Below are 18,208 nucleotides of genomic sequence, written 5' to 3'. Positions count from 1 at the left end.
ACTTGAACTCTGAACTCAGAGCCCTGGCACCCAGTCAGGGGGTTCTGTTAGCCAGTGAGTGAGTGGCAACGCAGTTGGAAGCCCTCTCCTTGGGTTGCTAGCCAACTTTGTATTAATTTGTGCTAAGGACTCTGCATCTTTCCATATCTTGAGGTCCTTTCACAGCTAGTGCTGCTGTGGACAAAAATCTCTTCTCTCTTTAATAAGAGGAGGGTCTAACTTCCCCTTGAAGGACACTTCATCCTTGGGAACAAGGTAAGTGAATACAAGGGCACATTGAGAACCACTCACTCTTAACCAGGCTCTTATTCTGAAGGAGGTTTCTGAGGGGAGCTCTGGCTAAGTGGCCGGTGCAGGAATGAAGGGTTTTACACAAGGCATGTTTTGTAACACTGCTGGGATTTAAGGATTTGAATTCCATATCGTTGCACTGCAAACGGAATTGAAACCCTGCTGGGAAGGAGGAAGGAAGGAGACACATGACTCGGGATGGGGGCAGGCCTGGGGAGAGGTGGGGGAGGAATGGGCTTCTGCCAAAATCACTACAGTTTGATATTCCACCAGCCAGGGATTTGAAACTCTAGCATCTGCAGGTGCACAGTTCCCATTGTAGGCTCTAATGCTACACCTTGCCCACACTAAAATGTCTGGAGCATCCCCTACTCCTTTCTCACTCGCAGCTCAGCCCAGCTAGCAGGAAGATGCCTGATGCTAAGGGATATTGCCAGTGCTGGGAACGATATCTGCTCTGGGAAGCCCAGCCAAGGATGTGCATGTGTGAGGCTCTTCAGGGAGGGTTCCCTAAGGTGTTGGCTCCCCCAGATCCAGTCACAAGAGAGACTGGCTGGGAAGGTTCCGGATCCCTGGGAGTCTCTCCTGCTTCAAAGGGAGAGTGTTTCCCTCTTGACTTTAACAGGACCTGTGAAAAGCACCTTCCAGTTTCACCATCCTGCCCACTGAGTGGTGTCCATTTCCAGTACACGGTGGTCGGTTGGGTGATCCGTTTGCAATCGATGGTGCCAGCGGCTGTTTTGTCTGTGAATCAGTCAGAGCCCCTCACAAGCAGGTTGTCAGAGTGGAGAAACTGATGATGATAAAATGAGCATTGTTCTGTCTGGCAGCAAGTGCAAGTATCACTAGGGGCTGCATGAGGGAACACCGGGCTCCTTCCTGCAGCTGGGGTGGCTGGAAAGCCTTCTCTCTCTCTGGGAATCCCTGAGACACAGCAGAAAGGAGGGGGCCACAGGACCCCTAGCACTGCAAAGATCTTGTATTTATTGGCTCTTCTGTGGCGATTGTCGCTATAGTACCTGAGCCTCATGTACGTTGGGAGTTGGGTCAGGATCCCGCTCTGGGAGCTGAGGCCCAGTGAGATCATGTGACTTGCCCATGGTCACTCAGTGACACTGTGGCAATTGGCCCCAAATCTCCTCACTCCCACACAACCTTCCTTCCTCTCGGAGATGCCGGGAGGCTGTGGTTCCTAAGGGGTTTGAGGCTGTGCTGAGTGGAAGCACAGAGCAGTGGGAGAAGTGAGGAGGGAAAGAAAAGACAATCTACCACTGGATGTAGAGGGAGATGGCGGGAAGGGCCAAGGTCTCCCTGGAATAGCAGACAAGAGAGACCAAGTGGTCCTAATGGATGGTCCTTGAGGCAGGTCTCTCCTGGCTGCTGCAGCACTTCTGTAGCTGTGTTGGGGAGTGGGTGTCCCCTGCCTGGTGGGTAGAGGAACAGGACTCCAGGTTCCCTGCCAGTACAAGCTCTATCGATTCTGGGCTGAGTCTGGGCTGCAGTCAATACAGGACTCCTGCTCAGGGCAGCAGTAGCTGGGCCCCTCTTCTCTCCTGCTCCTGGGAAGCAAGGACTAGGAGGGTGCCTCACCCATGTGAGCTATTGACACAAATGGGGGTACAAGAGAGGAGTTCCCCTTGCAGCGCTCTGAACCTGAACATAGCCGGCCGAGGCATGCTGGGGCTGGTTAGAAACAATGTTTATTTGCCTGCCTCCAAACAGAACCAGTTTCTGCCCACGATGATCACAGGGCTGGGTGGCGAATTGTGGGGAGGGACAGGGAGAAGATCCTCTGGGATGCGCCTCAGATTTCACGGCTCATTTCCCCTGAGAAGTGCATTGGCGTGTGGACCGGTGAGTCCCTCAGCCTCTGCTGTAGCATGGACCAGTGAGTCCCTCAGCCTCTGCTGTAGCCCCTGCAATTGTGTGTTCCAATCGCTCTTAGCTGTCGGCTTATTGATAGTTGCATTTTCAAGGCTTGTCTCAAGGAAAAGGATTGTTTTAAATGAACCTTCCTGGAGCCCCAAAGCAGCTCTGTTAACAAATGGCCCCTCCACCTCATCCATGCATGCAGGGAACATGAACACCTCCGGCCAGTTGCTGTCCATGTGTCAGGGAAAGGAGCGTCTCTTTGTGACCCAGATTTGACCCAAAACAATCTTTAGAAAGTGCATGTGCATATTTTGTTATGGAGAGAGAGAATGTGGATGGTGGGGATGCTATGAAGTTTTTCACAGGAGAGGGTGTGTTGTAGTAATCAGTGCTGGGGTACTAGGAGTCTCACATTCATAGATTCTACTCCTGGCTCTGCCAGTGATTTGCAGTGTGATCTTGGACAAGTCATGTCCCTGTTCTGTGCCTCAGTTTCCCCATATGTGAAATGGAGACAGTAACACATACCCACCTCTCCAGGGTCAAGACTGAGGTTTTAATGAAAGCTTCTAAAACACAGTGTGATCTTCAGATGAAAGGTGCTAGAGATTTGGAATCCATTGTAACATGTGGCCTGGTGTGTATGTTGCACCCCTGCCTGCTCCTGGATGGAGTCAGAGCTGTGCTGTGTGTCATAGATGCTAATAATGCTAACAAGTAATGGAGATTCTCCTTTAGTTCAAGTGGCAGGGGGAAACTCTGGATGCTATCTCTACAGTCATAGTGAAGTACAAGGACAGCCAGGAAATCCCAGGTGTTGCAGTATATTTAATGCATATCATTTAAAATCCTTGTCTGGACCCTCAGTGACACTACTAGGGTGCTGCTGAGCTCCCAAGAACAGAGATAGTTCCCTCCGCCATCTCCAGAGAAACAACCTCGAAGGAAGGGGTGTTGGGGTGCTGTCAGACCCAGAGGGCAACTGTCGAGTGCTCTCAGCTGCATCGTGCCTGGAATCCTTTGGGGATAACGGGGCAGGCCGCATGTTGTGTGAAGCAGACTCTGCCAGGAGTCCTGAGTGCTACCCATCTGGATCCCTGCCTGCTGAGGACCCCTGAAGTATGTGGGCTGGTGAGAAGTCAACCCCCATTCAATGTTGCTCTTTTCAGTGGCTCCTGTCCCTGATTAACACAGGGCTTACAAAAGCCCTAACTCTATGTTTGCTCTGTGTACCGATCATTCCACTAAATCCTGGCTACTTAAACACAGGTTAAACTCCCTCACGCAACAAAAGCTGCCCCTTGTCTCCTTTTGCTTAAGGAGTTTACACAGACTGATCCCAGCCACACGTGAGGGGAGACTCAGAAGAGAAAGTGCAGCTGGTGCAGAGCAGCGGGGGCCAGGGAGGGCTTCCAGAAGTCCCAGAATCATGAATGGGAACTTTGTGCAGGGTCAGCCCCTCAGCTCCATACTTCCTTACTCTGGCCTCTCCATGTGTCTGCACCCTCCATTCAACCGTAGCAGAAGGCTCCTGTATGATACTCACAGAGGACAATCTAGGGGCACCTCTTTCTCCAGAGGAGACCTCTGGGCACTTCAAAGCACCTTCTTGCAGGTGGCTTGTGTGCCCACCCATAGCTGGTGACAGTCAGGCCCATAGCTGATCCACACAGGGAGTTTCCATAGCAGTGTGAGTGGCCCCGTATAGTCACACTTTATATTTACTGTGCTATACAGGCAATACCCAGTGTTTGTGTGGCTTGCTGTCCCCAGCTGGGACTCTGCTCTTTGCAGGAGGTTCTCCTCCCCTGGAGAATTTATCTCTGGCTTCCTGTTGGGGAGCAGGCTTTAGAAATGAGTTCCTAATAGGCAGAGCCCCTGGGATTCCCTGCAATGTCTGGTTAGGGAGAAAGCCCACCAGGATTCCCTTAAGGGGGAGTTCTTACTCCCTTGTGTTGGTGCATGGTCTGAGTCACAGTCTAGCCCCATGATTCTATAGAGATAAGGTTCCTTTCCCTGCCTATTTTTAGTTTTCCTCTTGGCTAATAAAACTCCCTTCCCCTTCTGTGGTAATCTGCCTCTCACCTGGGCTTCATGGAATGGACACAACTCCATCTGTTTGCTGATAGTTTTGTGAATCAGTATCAGTACCAACAGGCTTGATTCTGTGCTCACTGATGTTGATGGTAACTACTGATGGATTTCAGCAGTACAGGATCAGGCCCAATGTCAGCACATGACCAGTAGGGGCTGGCAGTATATATGTCTGAGCACTCTGCCCCAAGGACCTGGACAGGTAAGCTCACACGCAGTTCTAGGGAAAATGTCTGCTAGAGAAATTCTGCTGCTTCCACATTTGGAGACTTGTCCTGTGTCACATCATGATGCCATCACATTGCAATGTTGTGACAATACTGCCTGTCACATGCAAGATCTTTTTCCCCTTATAGATTGATGCTGATTTATTATGAACTATATTTAAATTAGGGATTTTTTTAGAAATAACATCCTGCAACTTGTAAGAGAAACCTTTCAAAATCAGAACAGTCTCTAGAAATCTGGAAGAGGTGGCAACCTAAGTGGACCCACAAAGAGGAGCACAAAGTCTGGCATCCTCAGGTTCGGCCGATTGCGGCTCCCACTGGCCACGATTCACCGCTCCAGGTCAATGGGGGCTGCGGGAAGCGGCGCAGGCCGAGGGACACGGCAGGTAAACAAACTGGCCTGGCCCGCCAGGGGGCTTACCCTGGCGGGCCGCGTGCCAAAGGTTGCCAATCCCAGGTGTAGACCCTACAAGAACAACAGCTTTTTGATTTCTCTGTGATCCCCAGAAACTAGAGAGGATTTCCCATTGGATAAGAACCATTTTAAAGCCAGTCACATTTGAACTTAAATGACTCGACCATGAGTCTTTCAGTTAATATGAAAGAATAATGGGTGGTTTTTGTCACCTGGCTGTTAATGCTGGTGAAGAGATGCCAATTGCTCATTCATGTCCCATGTGGGTAAAGTATTAGAGTAATAAATATCTAATCACAGGAGGCTGAACTGAGATTTTTATTTTAGCCAACGTTTGCTGCCTTCTGATGGTACAAAATCCATGTGAACCTCTCCTGGAGCAGCCAAAGCTTCACTGCCCTTCCCTTCCTTGTTTTCAGGCAGATGTATAAAATTGGTGATGGGGACTTGGGCCTGCTTCTCCCCCTGGTGTCACCATTTAGACCTGTGCCAAATGGGGGGTCAAATGCTCCTGAGTCAGGATCCTCTCCTTGATCACTCCACTGAGAGTGCATTACACCCTCTGGGCCCCCTTGCTTTGCACAGTGTGAACGGTGACACAGGCAGCAAGATATGGCAGAATCAAGCCCTTGCTGACTAAAACCACACTGCTGACTGCTTTTGGGGACCTGGTTTTGCCATGCAACACACACCTGTGGGTCTGTAGAACTAACAGGTCCCTATGGTCCAGGTTCAGCCAGGCCCATCACCCAAGCCTGGAGTGCTCTGTTCCTACAGCATGGGGGTGTGTAGCGGACAGAGGTGCTGTGCTCCCTCACACCGGTCACTAGAGCCCATCCTTACAATATTTTATGGCCCAGAGGGATTCCTGACAGTAATTACCACCCTATGCCCAATTGGGACCTGTCTGCACTGGGGCAGGACGAAAGAGGGTTTGGGCTACCTTCCCCTCCCCTTATTCACACCAGGATCTGCTTTGCAGCCCAACCCAAGCAGACTCAGAGCTCATCAGGGAGAAAGGCAATGCCTGGGAAAGGTGGTGCCCTGCCCAGGGTAACTAAGGAAAGACCCTCGAATGTTTGATCGGTGTCCACAGAATGTGGGATGGGCCTCAGAGGCACTGCAAACACTGATGTTTTGGGGAGGGTGAGTAGCATATATACAGTATCTTGGGAGTTGAGGGTTAAATACACTACCTGCCTACAATGATACCTTCCCTGGCTTAGGGCTCATGCGGGAGGTGGGGGTCGCTGGCAGATTGAGTCAGGGAAAGGCAGAAGCCCTGGCATCACTGCAACTCAGTTGGCTTTTATCAGCCTTCTCTTAAAGAGCTCCATTGTTTCAGAAAAAGAAAAGGAGTACTTGTGGCACCTTAGAGACTAACCAATTTATTTGAGCATGAGCTTTCGTGAGCTACAGCTCACTTGAGCTGTAGCTCACGAAAGCTCATGCTCAAATAAATTGGTTAGTCTCTAAGGTGCCACAAGTACTCCTTTTCTTTTTGCGAATACAGACTAACACGGCTGTTACTCTGAAACCTGTTTCAGAAAAGTAGCTCAGTGCTAGAGTGCCCTCTGCCGGCTGCAGCTGCCATGAAACAGCTGAGAGAAGCAGAGGCAGGAAAGCCTGGACAGAGAGAAAAGAAAAGCTTTTGTGGCTTGTTTTTCACCAAGTCCAGGCTTCTCACCTCCTGCTTCCCCTCCATTCAAAGGAATCAATCCCAGTACTTTGTATTGCAGGAAAATGATTGTGATGGATACATCCACCTGATCCTGACGGAGGGTCCCAGCTCAAAGCACAGAGAAAAAGGACCTGCTGCCTCACCACCATGCCCACCTTAAGATCCTACAGTGCCATCGGTACAGTTCCTTCCTGACCCCAGATCTGCTCATTTTTAGAGGTGAGAACTACCTGAGTTATACAGGAGTCACTTTGGAGAAGGAATCTGCCTCTGGGATCCACTGCACTGTAACAATTTGTTACCTGACACAAATCCCTCTCATTAAGGGAACAGGTCCCAGATCACTTCTGCACAGCAGGACTGCAGCCACTTTGGGTACCAGTGTGAACCTAACATTATTAGTCAGGCTTATGTAGGTTGGTTCTCCGGCCCAAAGATCAGGGGACTGTCCTGGTCCTCCAGGGTCCCTCTCTCAGCTTGAGAAACCAGCTTGTGGGATCTTTACAGAGTCTTCACAATTAGTGTAGGTTGGATGTTGCACTGGGATGTTGCATGAGGACACAATGACACACTGTTAGCACCAAGTAATGCATGTTGTGGCATATATGTATATGTGGCAGCCAGCTTGGGACTGCTGGGGAAAGGAGCGGATTAGAAGGCATCTGCACTTCTATTCAGCCTGAACAGGGATTGATAGACTCTTCAGGATGACCCAACATATAGTTTTCATCTCTGTGACATCCTGACCATTAATGCATGTCACATTTATTCAAATTACTCTTATTAAATCTGAATCAGAATGCACACATCACTTCAGCTTTGTTTATCTGTAGGGCCTACATTATGAGCAGTGTTGTTTAGTTTGGAACTGTAATAGATTTCAAGACACATAAAAGAAAGTTACAGGTCAGCAACAAACTCCTTTGTGATGACTTATTTTTCCTGTGGCATAGAGATCATAGAGGTACAATGGCTTTTGCCACCCTATAATGTTTAAAGTAAATTGGAAAGGTTGCCTAGCAATTCACTGCAAAGAAATTACAATGCAGAGCATGTGGTTTCTCATTGTTAGTATCTCCCAGCTTGAGAAATCTGTTTCAGAACAAAACAGAGCTAAGAAGTGTGATGATGATTTAGTTGGTGTTGGTCCTGCTTTGACCAGAGGGGTTAGACTAGATGACCTCCTGAGGTCTCTTCCAACCCTAATCTTCTATGATTCTATGAAGTGGGGGGATTTTCTTAATGTTTTGTATGAATACTGTGCGTGCCTCAGTTTTCCCTATATGTTGCACGATTAACTAGGTGGTGGGACAATGGTGCTTGATCTTTACAGTGAACCCTAGGGGACTAGATGTGTCTGTTGTCTAGCTTCCTGGGCCCAGACAATGACTGGATATTTCGTAAATTAGCAACCGATGGCCGGGGAACCCACCTTCTGCAAGAAGCCAGTTGGCGACGACGAGTTGGAGAACAAAGAGAGAAATGGAGGCCAGGTGACCAGTTTTGCTTGGGGAAACACAGTAGAGGATGGAGGAGAAGCAATGGGATGTGACTGAAGGTGGGTTGTTCGAAACAGGACACTCTACTGGTTTGGGTCTTGGAAGGTGTCGGGGGGGGGGGGGGGGGGGAGGGAAGAGCCAGGGCTCTGGGTCTGACCAAGATGGACTTAGATATAATTTTCTGGTTTCTGTGAGAACAAAGAACTTTCCTACGCTGTATTCCAGACAACTAATAAACACTTCTGTTTCACCACGCTGGCCGAGGGTCACTGCTGACTGCAGAAGTTGGGGGGCATGGCTCCTTTGGGGATGTGTAAGGCTTCCCCAGGTGTCCTATTCAGGTAGACTCACTGCAGGAGGCTCCTGGCATGGAACAGGGTAGATGAAGGCTCTGAGGGCAATCCCAGGAGGTTTATCCTAGTGACAGTGTGCCCAGAGGTGTCATACTGAGGGTCCTGCCTGGGTTTGATTCAGAGCTGTACCAGAGCACTGAGCCTGTGCACCTGTGACAGGAGCCCATTAGCTAGAAATGGAACCATTTATGAAAGGTGCCAAATATGTGGGGCCACAATAATTGCTAATGCCCTGCCAAGGAACAGCATGTGCTGCATCTTCTCCACAGGACATTGAGGCAACCTATTCTTCCCTGGAAGGAATGACACTCATGTCTTGGTTGTCATAATAGAAGTGTCAGTGCCCTGTCAGTGTTCCCTCCAGGAGGTGACCTGACAAAGCAGAAAAAACTCCTGCTGAATCTTAAGGCACAAAAGCAGAAGTTACCAAAAAGAAAAATGTACATAGCTTCCCTGTCCTGAGTAGAAACCCACTGCATCCTGCAGGCTGCCACCTCACTAGACAAGGAGGGTTCAGCAGGGCCAGCAGCTCATTAAAGGCTCTCCGCTGTTTTCAGAACCTGCTCGTGATGCCCTGTCACCTGCAGATCCCGCAATGACATGCAAGGCTGGAGGTGAGTTGCACACACCAGGTCTCAGCTGGTATTAGGACCATGCCCAGCAAAAAGGCAAGAGGAGAATGATACTTTAAGTTTGTATTTAACAATTTTTCTGGGAAGAGAAAGTGTTGATGCGCCGCAGGGATAAAAGGGCTTGAGAAAATACAAAGGGTTAGAAATTACCTGACACACAAGCCTCCTGTGGGCTTTTCAGCAGAAATATATGGTATGGTGTGTGTGTGTGTGAGATTGAATGGGCCCATATGGAAGACAAAACAGAACCCCTGTTGAACTGTAAGGTACGCAGCTTCCACTGAGAAACATCTTCCCTGGGACTGTCCGTCGCCTGAGTTTTTCTTTGGTAGCATAGCCTTGTACTCTTTCAACCACTCAGACCCCATTTTGGCCAGTTTCCTGATTCTTTCACCTCTTATCCTTGCTGCCAGTTGCAGGAGCAGCTGGAAACATTCATGACTCCTTTGTGTGGGATGCATTTCCTAGTCATTACTTTCCCCCTCCAGACCATATCCTCTTCTTCCCTCTTCTTATCTCATGGACTCCATAGAGAGGTCTGTAAAAGGCATTTCTGCCTGCTTAGTGATTCATGATGTGCTTCCAAAAGCTCCATAAGGATGCGGTAGGAGACACGTTTCCTTGTGCATGCTGACAGCACTTCCAGAAATAGCCTCATCAAAAACAATACAGTATTTGACAGTACCAGCCCCCTACACTTTATAGTTGTTGTTACTACTTTGGTACTACTGTGAACTGCAACTTAGAGTAAGTCTAATTCTAGCAATGTTGTTGTAGCTGTGTCCATTCCAGGATATTAGAGAGACACAAGGTGGGTGAGGTAAAATATTTTATTGGACCATCTTCTGTTGGTGAGAGACAAGCTTTTGACCTACATGGAGCTCTTCTTGAGGTCTGGGGAAAGTACTTAGAATGTCACAACTAAATACAAGATCAAACGGTTTAGCAAAAGTAGTAGGTCAGGGATCGGCAACCTTTGGCACGCAGCCCATCAGGGTAAGCCCCGGCGGGCTGGGGCGGTTTGTTTACCTGCAGCATCCGCAGGTTCGGCCAATCGTGGCTCCAGGCCAATGGGGGCTGTGGGAAGTGGCACCCTTCCTGCAGTCCCCATTGGCCTGGAGTGGCGAACTGCAACCAGCGGGAGCCACGATCGGCCTAATCTGCGGACACTGCAGGTAAACTAACCGCCCCGGCCCACCAGGGGGGTACCCTGATGGGCCGCATGTCAAAGATTGCCAGTCCCTGAGTTAGCACCTATTCTAAGAGACCATTCAAGGAGAAGCTTGTCTCTCTAACTAATAGAAGTTGGTCCACTAAAACATATTACCTCACCCACCCTGTTTCTCTATTATCCTGGGACCAACTCGGCTACGACAACATTACATAGAACTCCAGCCAGTAATTTCATCACTTCTTCAATCTAGTAAGCACTGAATAATGTGAAATGAGTTAATGGTTCCAAGAAATCTCAAGATGAAAATCCTAGCACATTTCAAATCTAACTGGATTCAGAGTGGTTCTATGTTCCTGAAATTTGTGTGCTCCATTGCCCCCTGAGGGTAAAAGAGGGGGTTTATTTGACAGTGTCTGTTCTAAGAAAGCCCAATTGAGAGCAGATGTTGAAATGCATGTAGATGTGGTGGAGGTGGGGAAAATGCATGAAAAGCAAGCTTTTGGGATCCTGACTTACAGAGGATGAGCATTTCAGGCCCTGCTAGGAAAGCCTCAAAGCAGAAACAGAGCAATAAGTGGAAGCCAGGGAGCTGTTACTGGCTGGGGTAACTCTGAGAGCAGGATTGTTTAATTCTTATTAAGACATGGGGCGCCATAATGTATCCAGAGAGGCGGACATGTGTGTGACTCCTGTCACCCCCCTCTCCCCCCAAGAGTGAAGAGGGTTTGGGGTGTGTGTAAGGAAGCACTGAAATAGCCTCCCCTGTTTTGTTATTGAAAGTTCATCTGGGAGATTTTTTTGTTGAATTCCATGCTGGCGAAAGGTGCCAACTTTAGGGCCCTAAAAAAAAGAGTCCTCTATAGACCCACTGACCAGGGATGGCACCCCCTTCCACTGCCAAGCCACTCCTTAGCTTGGCCTTTATGGCCCCTTCAGTCCTTGGCCTCTCTGCTGAGAGGGTTTTGCATAGGGTGACCACAGAGCCAGCCTTAGGGAAAATGGCACCCTGGGCGAAGTTTATTTTGGTGCTCCTGGCCCCCGTCGGCATGGTGTCCCCTCCCATTGCCTCTGGCCCTCATGGCCTCCCCACCCCCACACACCTCTAGCCTCTGAATGGTGCCCCCTGTGCCCCTAACTCCTGCAACCCCCTCCTGCACCCATGTGGGGAAACTGATCTGGGTGCACGGAGCAGCAGGCTTTATTGCTCCCCCCCCCCTTGAACACTGCTCCTCTGTGTCCCCCTAGGGGGCTGTGGGGGGGGGGGAGGGAGTGAGGAGCGAAGTCAGGGCTCCCTGCATCCAGGTCACTGTCCCCACGTGGGCTGCATAAGGGGAGGACAGGGGAGCAGCAGCTCCTGATGCCCCCCTCACAGCACCGCCCAGGTGGGGGCAGTGACCTGGATGCAGGGAGCCCTGATGCCCCCCTACAGCCCCCTGGGGGGGGGCAGGGGACCGTTGGGGAAGTGGGGAGCAGTATCTGTAGAGAACCGCTCACCTCCCTCGCACAATGGTCCTTCACCAGGAGGAAGCAGGGAGAAATCTGGGCCCCCCCACCCCACCCCACCCACGTGGCACTCCCCTGCCAGCCAGGAGCAACTTGTGACTTGCCACATGGCGCCCCCTTGACCACGCTGCCCCAGGGGTGGTCGCCCAGGTGACCCACCCCCTAAGGCTGGCCCTGGGTGGCCACATTTCCCAAATGGGACACCGCAGGGAGCTAGCCGCCGCCCGGGGCTGGTCCGAGAGCCCCCCGCTCCCCCCACCAAGGGGCTGCCCTGGCGCTCCCGTGAAGACCTGGCCGGCAGCAGCGCGCCCCAGACAAAGGGGGTGACCGCTGTAGCTGGCCCTTGAGTCCGAGGGGGGCCCGGGGTAAATGAGACGCAGCCGCCGCCAGCCCAGGCTGGATTCAGAGGACCGGAGCCACGGGGCTGTGGGCGCTGAGCGGCCCCCTCCTCACGCCAACTTCCGCCGCAGCTGCCTCGCGCCGCGGACAAGGGGCGATTCGAACCCGCGGACCAACTCCCGCGGAGAGTTCTACAGCCGGCTCCCCCGGGTCCCGGCCCTCTCCGATGGGCGGGGCTGGCGGGGCTTGAGGGCGGGCTCTGTTGGCACGGGCAGCGGAAGTGAGCGCGGGGAGGCGGGATCTGTTGCCAGGGGTAACGGATGCGGAGTGCTCGGCGGGAGTTTCGGAGCCGGGGCCCGAGCGGGCACGAGGCGGGAGCGGCTTGCGGGTGAGCACGGCTTGGGGAGCGGGGGCGGCAGCGAGCGCGCGGCCGGGGAGGGGAAGTGCCTGGGGCGAGGGCAGGGTGAGAGGCGGTGGCTGCTGGCTGTGAGGGCTTGTGGGGCTGCCAGCGGGGGGGCTGGCATTTTGAGTTGTGGCGAAGGTGCCTAGAGCTCAATGTGGGGTGGTTTACAAAAAACTCTTGAAAACGTCTGAAAAACCCCGACTCAGGTGCCTTCCTCCGCTCCCCCCACTTGTCTCCCTGAACTGGGGTTGGGTGTGTTGTTTGTCTGGTGTCACGGGGGAATGAGAGGTCTGCCCACAAGTCTCTGTGTTGCTTTGTCCTTTATTATCCCTGGGAATGTTTGCCTGGGCAGACGGGTTTTTGCACCTTTCACCATCGGGGCTGTGTCGTGTTTTATTGTCAGCAGAGAACTGTGCAAGATAATATGTATATTCATAATAAAAATCCAGCTGCTAATTCTGCACCTGAAATGTCATTCTTCGCTGACATTGCAGATGTTTCTCAGAGATTGGGCAGCTGGGTTCTTAGGGAGCAAAGATCATGTTCTCATGCAAATATCCCTCCTGATAATTATAATTTAAAAATAATTACAATGGAAGCTCTCTCTTCCCCCTTTGTGCTGAGTGCTTCCTAATGCGAATCTTCTGGTTGTTTCAGAGGTGATGACAGCTCTATCTGGAATAAAGCTTTGAAATCTCTACATTTTTGTGAGGCCAGTCCTGTGCTCCTTTGTGTTGTCTTTTCTGTTTCTTTTCTGTTCGATTGTTTGTCATTCCACCTCCTTTCGAACTTTCAGGCCAGAGATGTGATGGCCAGCCAATTAAAAAACAGAATGTTAAGGGGTGAAACTCCAATAGAATCCCCTATACCAGTCAGACTGTCCTAACCGAGAATGCTGCTGTACTATGAATGACTTATGTTAACGGGATGCGTGGTTGGTACTACACTAACATTCTGGTTACACTAGTTACAATTTTGCTTCAGTGATTTCTCCCCGTACCTCTTTGGGGCTGCCCTGTGGTTCTCAAACTTTTGTACTGATGACCCCTTTCACATTAGCAAGCCTCTGAGTGCAACCCCCCTTGTAAATTAAAAACACAGTTTTATATATTTAACACCATTATAAATGCTGGAGGAAAAGTGGGGTTTGGAGTGGAGGCTGACAGCTCGTAACCCCCCATGTAATAACCTTGTGACCCACTGAGGGGTCCCGACCCCCAGTTTGAGAACCCCTGCTACTGATGGTTAGCTGTAGACCAGTGCCCTTTCCTAGTTATGATTCCCATTCTTTCTCTCACGTGCCATTACTGTGATGTTTCCATTGTTTTAACTTGTACATTGGGAGACATTTCTGTAAAAGACACGTAAAATCAAATTGTGGTGTTGTGGAGAACTGATGAATGGGGGGAGTTATTCCTTGAAAATCCTCTTGAATAATAATTTTCTCCAATGGCTATCTGCACAGATTTCTTGTGGGGAAAGACTAGGTGGTTTTCTGTATTATTCTCCAAGTGCTAATTCCCCTGTCATTTTCCAGAACACATTCAATGCGTGACGGTGCTGCAAAGTCTACTGACACGAGCTACAATGGACCAGAAAATCTTATCTCTAGCAGCAGAAGAAGCACTAGACAGACTTCAGGAATGTCTGCAAAACCTGAAGGAAAATGAAGTGAGTTGCATATTTTTGAACATTTGAGGCTTTTCTTGGATTCTATGCATGGGCTGTAGTAGGAGAGAATGGTGGCTAGAATTTTCCTTCATTTGAAGATGTTGTAAAAGTGTGCCCATACCAATTCACTGGACATTTGAGGTGAAAAAAAAAAACTGTAAGATGGTACTCTGAATGAATAGTTCTAGCTGTATGCTAAATTTCCAAAGGCTAAAGAAGAACTTGGAATAGATTAGAGCTGTGGTGTATGTTCTATGACAGAGGAGGGCAAACTACGGCCCGGAGGCAGGATCCGGCCCGTCAGGGCTTTTGCTCCGGCCTGTGGGATTGCCAGCCCTGTGGGAGAGTGGGGCTAAGGCAGGCTCCCTACCTACCCTGGCCCCATGCCGCTCCCGGAATCGGCTGGCACCACGTTCCTGCAGCCACTGGTGGATAGGGGGGCAGAAGGCTCTGTGTGCTGCCCTCACCTGCAGGCACTGCCCCCCGCAGCTCCCATTGGCCAGGAACAGGGAACCGTGGCCAATGGGAGCTTTGGGGGTGGTACCCACAGGCGAGGGCAGGCCGGGTGGACCTGGCTACCCCACCCCACCCCCAGGAGCCACTGCCAGACATGCTGGCCACTTCTGGGAGCAGCGCGGGGCCAGGGCAGGCAGGGAGCCTGCCTTAGCCCTGCTGCGCACCACTGCCACTCCTGAGCTGCTCCAGGTAAGCGGCGCTGGGCCGGAGTCTGCACCCCTCACCCTAACCCCCTGTCCTGAGACCCCCTAACCCGCTGCCTTGAGCCCCCTGCTGCACCCCTCCTACACCCCAACCCCCTTCCCTGAGCCCCCTCCCGCACTCCGCACCCCCTCCTGGACTCTATCCCCCTGCCCTGAGGCCCCTCCTGCACCCCAACCCCTTGCCCTGAGACCCTTCCTACACACCACACTCCCTCCCCCATCCGAACCCCCTGCCTCAGCCCTACATTCATGGCCCTGCATACAGTTTCCCCACCCAGATATGGCCCTCGGCCCAAAAAGTTTGCCCACCCCTGTTCTATGGTGTACCCAGATTGGGAACTTATTTAGGACTGCCTTGTGCCTTGGTATGGTCTCTGATAGGCTACAGATCCATGTAATGCTATTAGGAGGGTTGTAGTTAGGTTTATCCACTCTACAGGGATGGAGAAATGTCTGACATTGCTGTCAATCATGGTGCAATATAACAATATGGCAAGGTGTTCAGGTGAAGGATAATAGGTATGTGAGTCCCAGCCGTTTTGTTGGGGAATTAGTTCCTGGACAGGCAATGCTTTTCCTAGAAGGGGGTGGGGGTGAACCTGCAAATGTAAATGTTGGAAGTATGAAAATAAGCAACTGGTATCTTACAGCTGTTTCCTTCTGGTTGCAGCTTGGTGACCTTATTACGAGGCAGGCTGTGAAGGGAAAGGAGACTGCCGTACTGCTGAGGGGAATCTTCAAAGGTAATGGGACAACTTGGGTTTCATTGACCTCTGGATAACTTACTTTCAGAAGTGACAGGTTTCAGAGGAACAGCCGTGTTAGTCAGTATTCGCAAAAAGAAAAGGAGTACTTGTGGCACCTTAGAGACTAACCAATTTAACTTGCCCATATAGATTAACTGTTTGCTCAAGAAATATCTAGTTGAAGTAGGTAAGTGGGCAACTGAACTAGGTCTTGTAGATATCGTGGAAGAAGTAGGTTTTCAGGTAAAATGTTGATCATCTCTCTCTGTGATTCTATCTAAATACAAGCGGTCAGGCTTCCTGACCTTGGGATCAATTGAATGTGGCAATGTTACACATGTATTGGGGAAGGGGAAATAGGTCTAACCTAACTTTTCTCAGATACCACAGATGCACTCAGGAATTAGCTAAGTTCTTTAAGAGTATTTTTTTTCCTTTCCCCTTTGTCTCCCCCGTCCCCCCCCCACACACAATAAGGTTCCCCTTGCTCTCAGCAGAATGGTGTTCTCAGGAGACTCCAGGTTTACAAACATTGTATCCAGCTGGTGGAGTCGGGGGACCTGCAGTTGGACATCGTGTCAGAGATCATAGGGCTGCTGATGCTGGAGGTAGGTGCTCATTTGGAGTGGCTTATATGGGGCCTATTGGATCTAGGTGGGAGGGGAAGTGCCCTTTTACCTGTGAGATGTGGATTCCAATTATTAATTAGGCCACTAGGAAAAATGAGTGGGTCACCTGCATGAGTCTCACCTAAGATGAGGTTAGTTAATGTTTGGAAAGTGTTATCTGTGTGATTATCATAGTTGGATGTTTGTACCTGGAAGTAGTTCAGACTGTCCAATCCCTTGACTTAGTCAACATGACTTATCTCCATTTCTAACGGCCAGTGTGCATACTGTGTTTCAGGGTGACTTCCTCTACTAAACAATATTGGGCTGCACCAGCAGTCTCTAATGTGGCTCTCATTGGCTTCTTGAGAGTATACTTGCTTTCTTTTAATCACTTGTATTTATGTCTGGAGTCTTCTAGTGCATCTCCTCATACTCTTTTTTTAAAAAAAAATCTTTTATCAGGCTCGTCGATTACCAGGCGCTGCATTGGCGGAACTGGCCACTCTGTTTGTTGATGTTATTAAAGGAGGAAGCCTGTCTAATGGGAAGTCCTTAGAGTTGTTTTCTACAGTTCTTACTGCACTGGCTACCTCTAAAGAAAGCCTGGTTTATGGGAAAGGTAATCCCTTCACTTCCCACTCACTGCCCAATCCTTTGTGTGGTGGAAAGGGAGGGGTAGTTTTAAATTGTTGGATTCTAAGTAATTTCATTTTAAAAATTACTATAAATATTTAAAGAAACATGAAATGGTAGGCCAGCTCTTACTAATTGTTTATCTTACTGCCAGCGCAGGGATGTGACTCCCACTACTTTTAGTCACAGGGATTCTTTTGCATACCTTAGCGGATACCATGATCAAGACCAAGCAAAATAATCACAAAAATTATTAACCAGGGCTATTTTTTTATTAGAAAAAGAAAAAATATTAAACAAAACAACACAAATGATAAACTGGTTATTTTTGTTATAATCTTTTCTGTATGTCTCTGGAGAGAGCTTTTAACAGATTACACCTTTGAGAGTGAACCCCTCCTTTGGTGGGTCACTCTTCTGTTGGTAATGTATCACCAAAGTATATTATTTCCCCAAACTATTGTGAATTCAGTTTTATATCTTATTAGATATTTACAACTGTTTATGTAGGGCAAAATAATTTAAGGTCTGGTAAGAAGCCTGTGTTGTTAATAATAACCTTAACAGTTTATAATTAGACAAAGAAAGCAATCTTAACTAAATCTTTTGAAATTTAAACTAGTTAGGTAGAAGAAGCCTTTTAAGGGGCTGTCTTAAAACAGGTCAATTATTAATATTAAGCTCTGGTCTACACTGGGGGGGGAAGGGGGTGTCAACCTAAGATATGCCGACTTCAGCTGCCTCTCACGAGCTGGAGTTCCGGAGTCGATGGGGAGTGCGTTCGGGGATCGGGTTCGGGGATCACTACCTGATCCGGCGGGTAGTGAAGACCTGCCCAAAGAATCTTAAATCCAACTAAGTTCCACTATTTTTCCGTTTACCAGGGATTAGCCCCCATCTCCTCTCCACGAATACATGGTCTAACCATCTGGTGATTAACAGAGAAACAGTTAGTCATTTAAGTGACAGCAGCATTTTCCTATCCCAAAAATGTCAGTACAAGAGTTTAAATCTAACCCCTTGACAGTATTTTAGTTAACTTTCTCTCATCAATCTTTGATGAAGTTTTTGGGGATGTTTTCCCCAGGGGTTGGTTTATTCTTGAGTTTTCTCTGTTTTTCTTAGCTGTCTATGACTTGTGGAGTGCTTTCTGTCTAAACAAACTAGCCCAGGGTATGTGTATGGTGTGCTCACTTCAGAGTCTTTTATACCCTTCTCCTTCCTATTTTCATGACACTATAGGAAAACACACCCCTTTTGGGCTTGTTTAGCTTCAAGTGGGTTGCTGTCACTCTTTCATTGGCTCCATGCCTTCCTGGGTAATCCTTAGGAGCCCCTTCAT

At 49.5% G+C, this 18,208-nt stretch overlaps 1 protein-coding gene across 3 annotated transcripts in view; it reads left to right on the top strand.

The window, feature by feature from the left end:
• Positions 1-12,390: 12,390 nt before the first annotated feature.
• The window catches only part of FANCI (FA complementation group I), a 34,608-nt gene continuing 28,790 nt past the window's right edge, over positions 12,391-18,208 (top strand). The window contains exons 1-5 of one of the 3 annotated variants that reach the window (XM_048865665.2): positions 12,391-12,471; positions 14,024-14,157; positions 15,547-15,619; positions 16,100-16,230; positions 16,696-16,852. In XM_048865665.2, coding sequence (XP_048721622.1) covers positions 14,074-14,157; positions 15,547-15,619; positions 16,100-16,230; positions 16,696-16,852 — 445 coding nt within the window. In that variant the 5' untranslated portion in view covers positions 12,391-12,471; positions 14,024-14,073. Of the gene's footprint in view, positions 12,472-14,023; positions 14,158-15,546; positions 15,620-16,099; positions 16,231-16,695; positions 16,853-18,208 lie in introns of those variants that run through there. The other 2 variants (XM_048865667.2, XM_075133169.1) reach the window with 2 other exon arrangements.

This window comes from Caretta caretta, chromosome 10 (assembly GCF_965140235.1).
Source record: "Caretta caretta isolate rCarCar2 chromosome 10, rCarCar1.hap1, whole genome shotgun sequence".
In the NCBI taxonomy this organism is placed as follows: Eukaryota; Metazoa; Chordata; order Testudines; family Cheloniidae; genus Caretta; species Caretta caretta.
The sequence above is the reverse complement of the archived record's forward strand: the minus strand, read 5'-3'. Positions and strand labels throughout refer to the sequence as shown.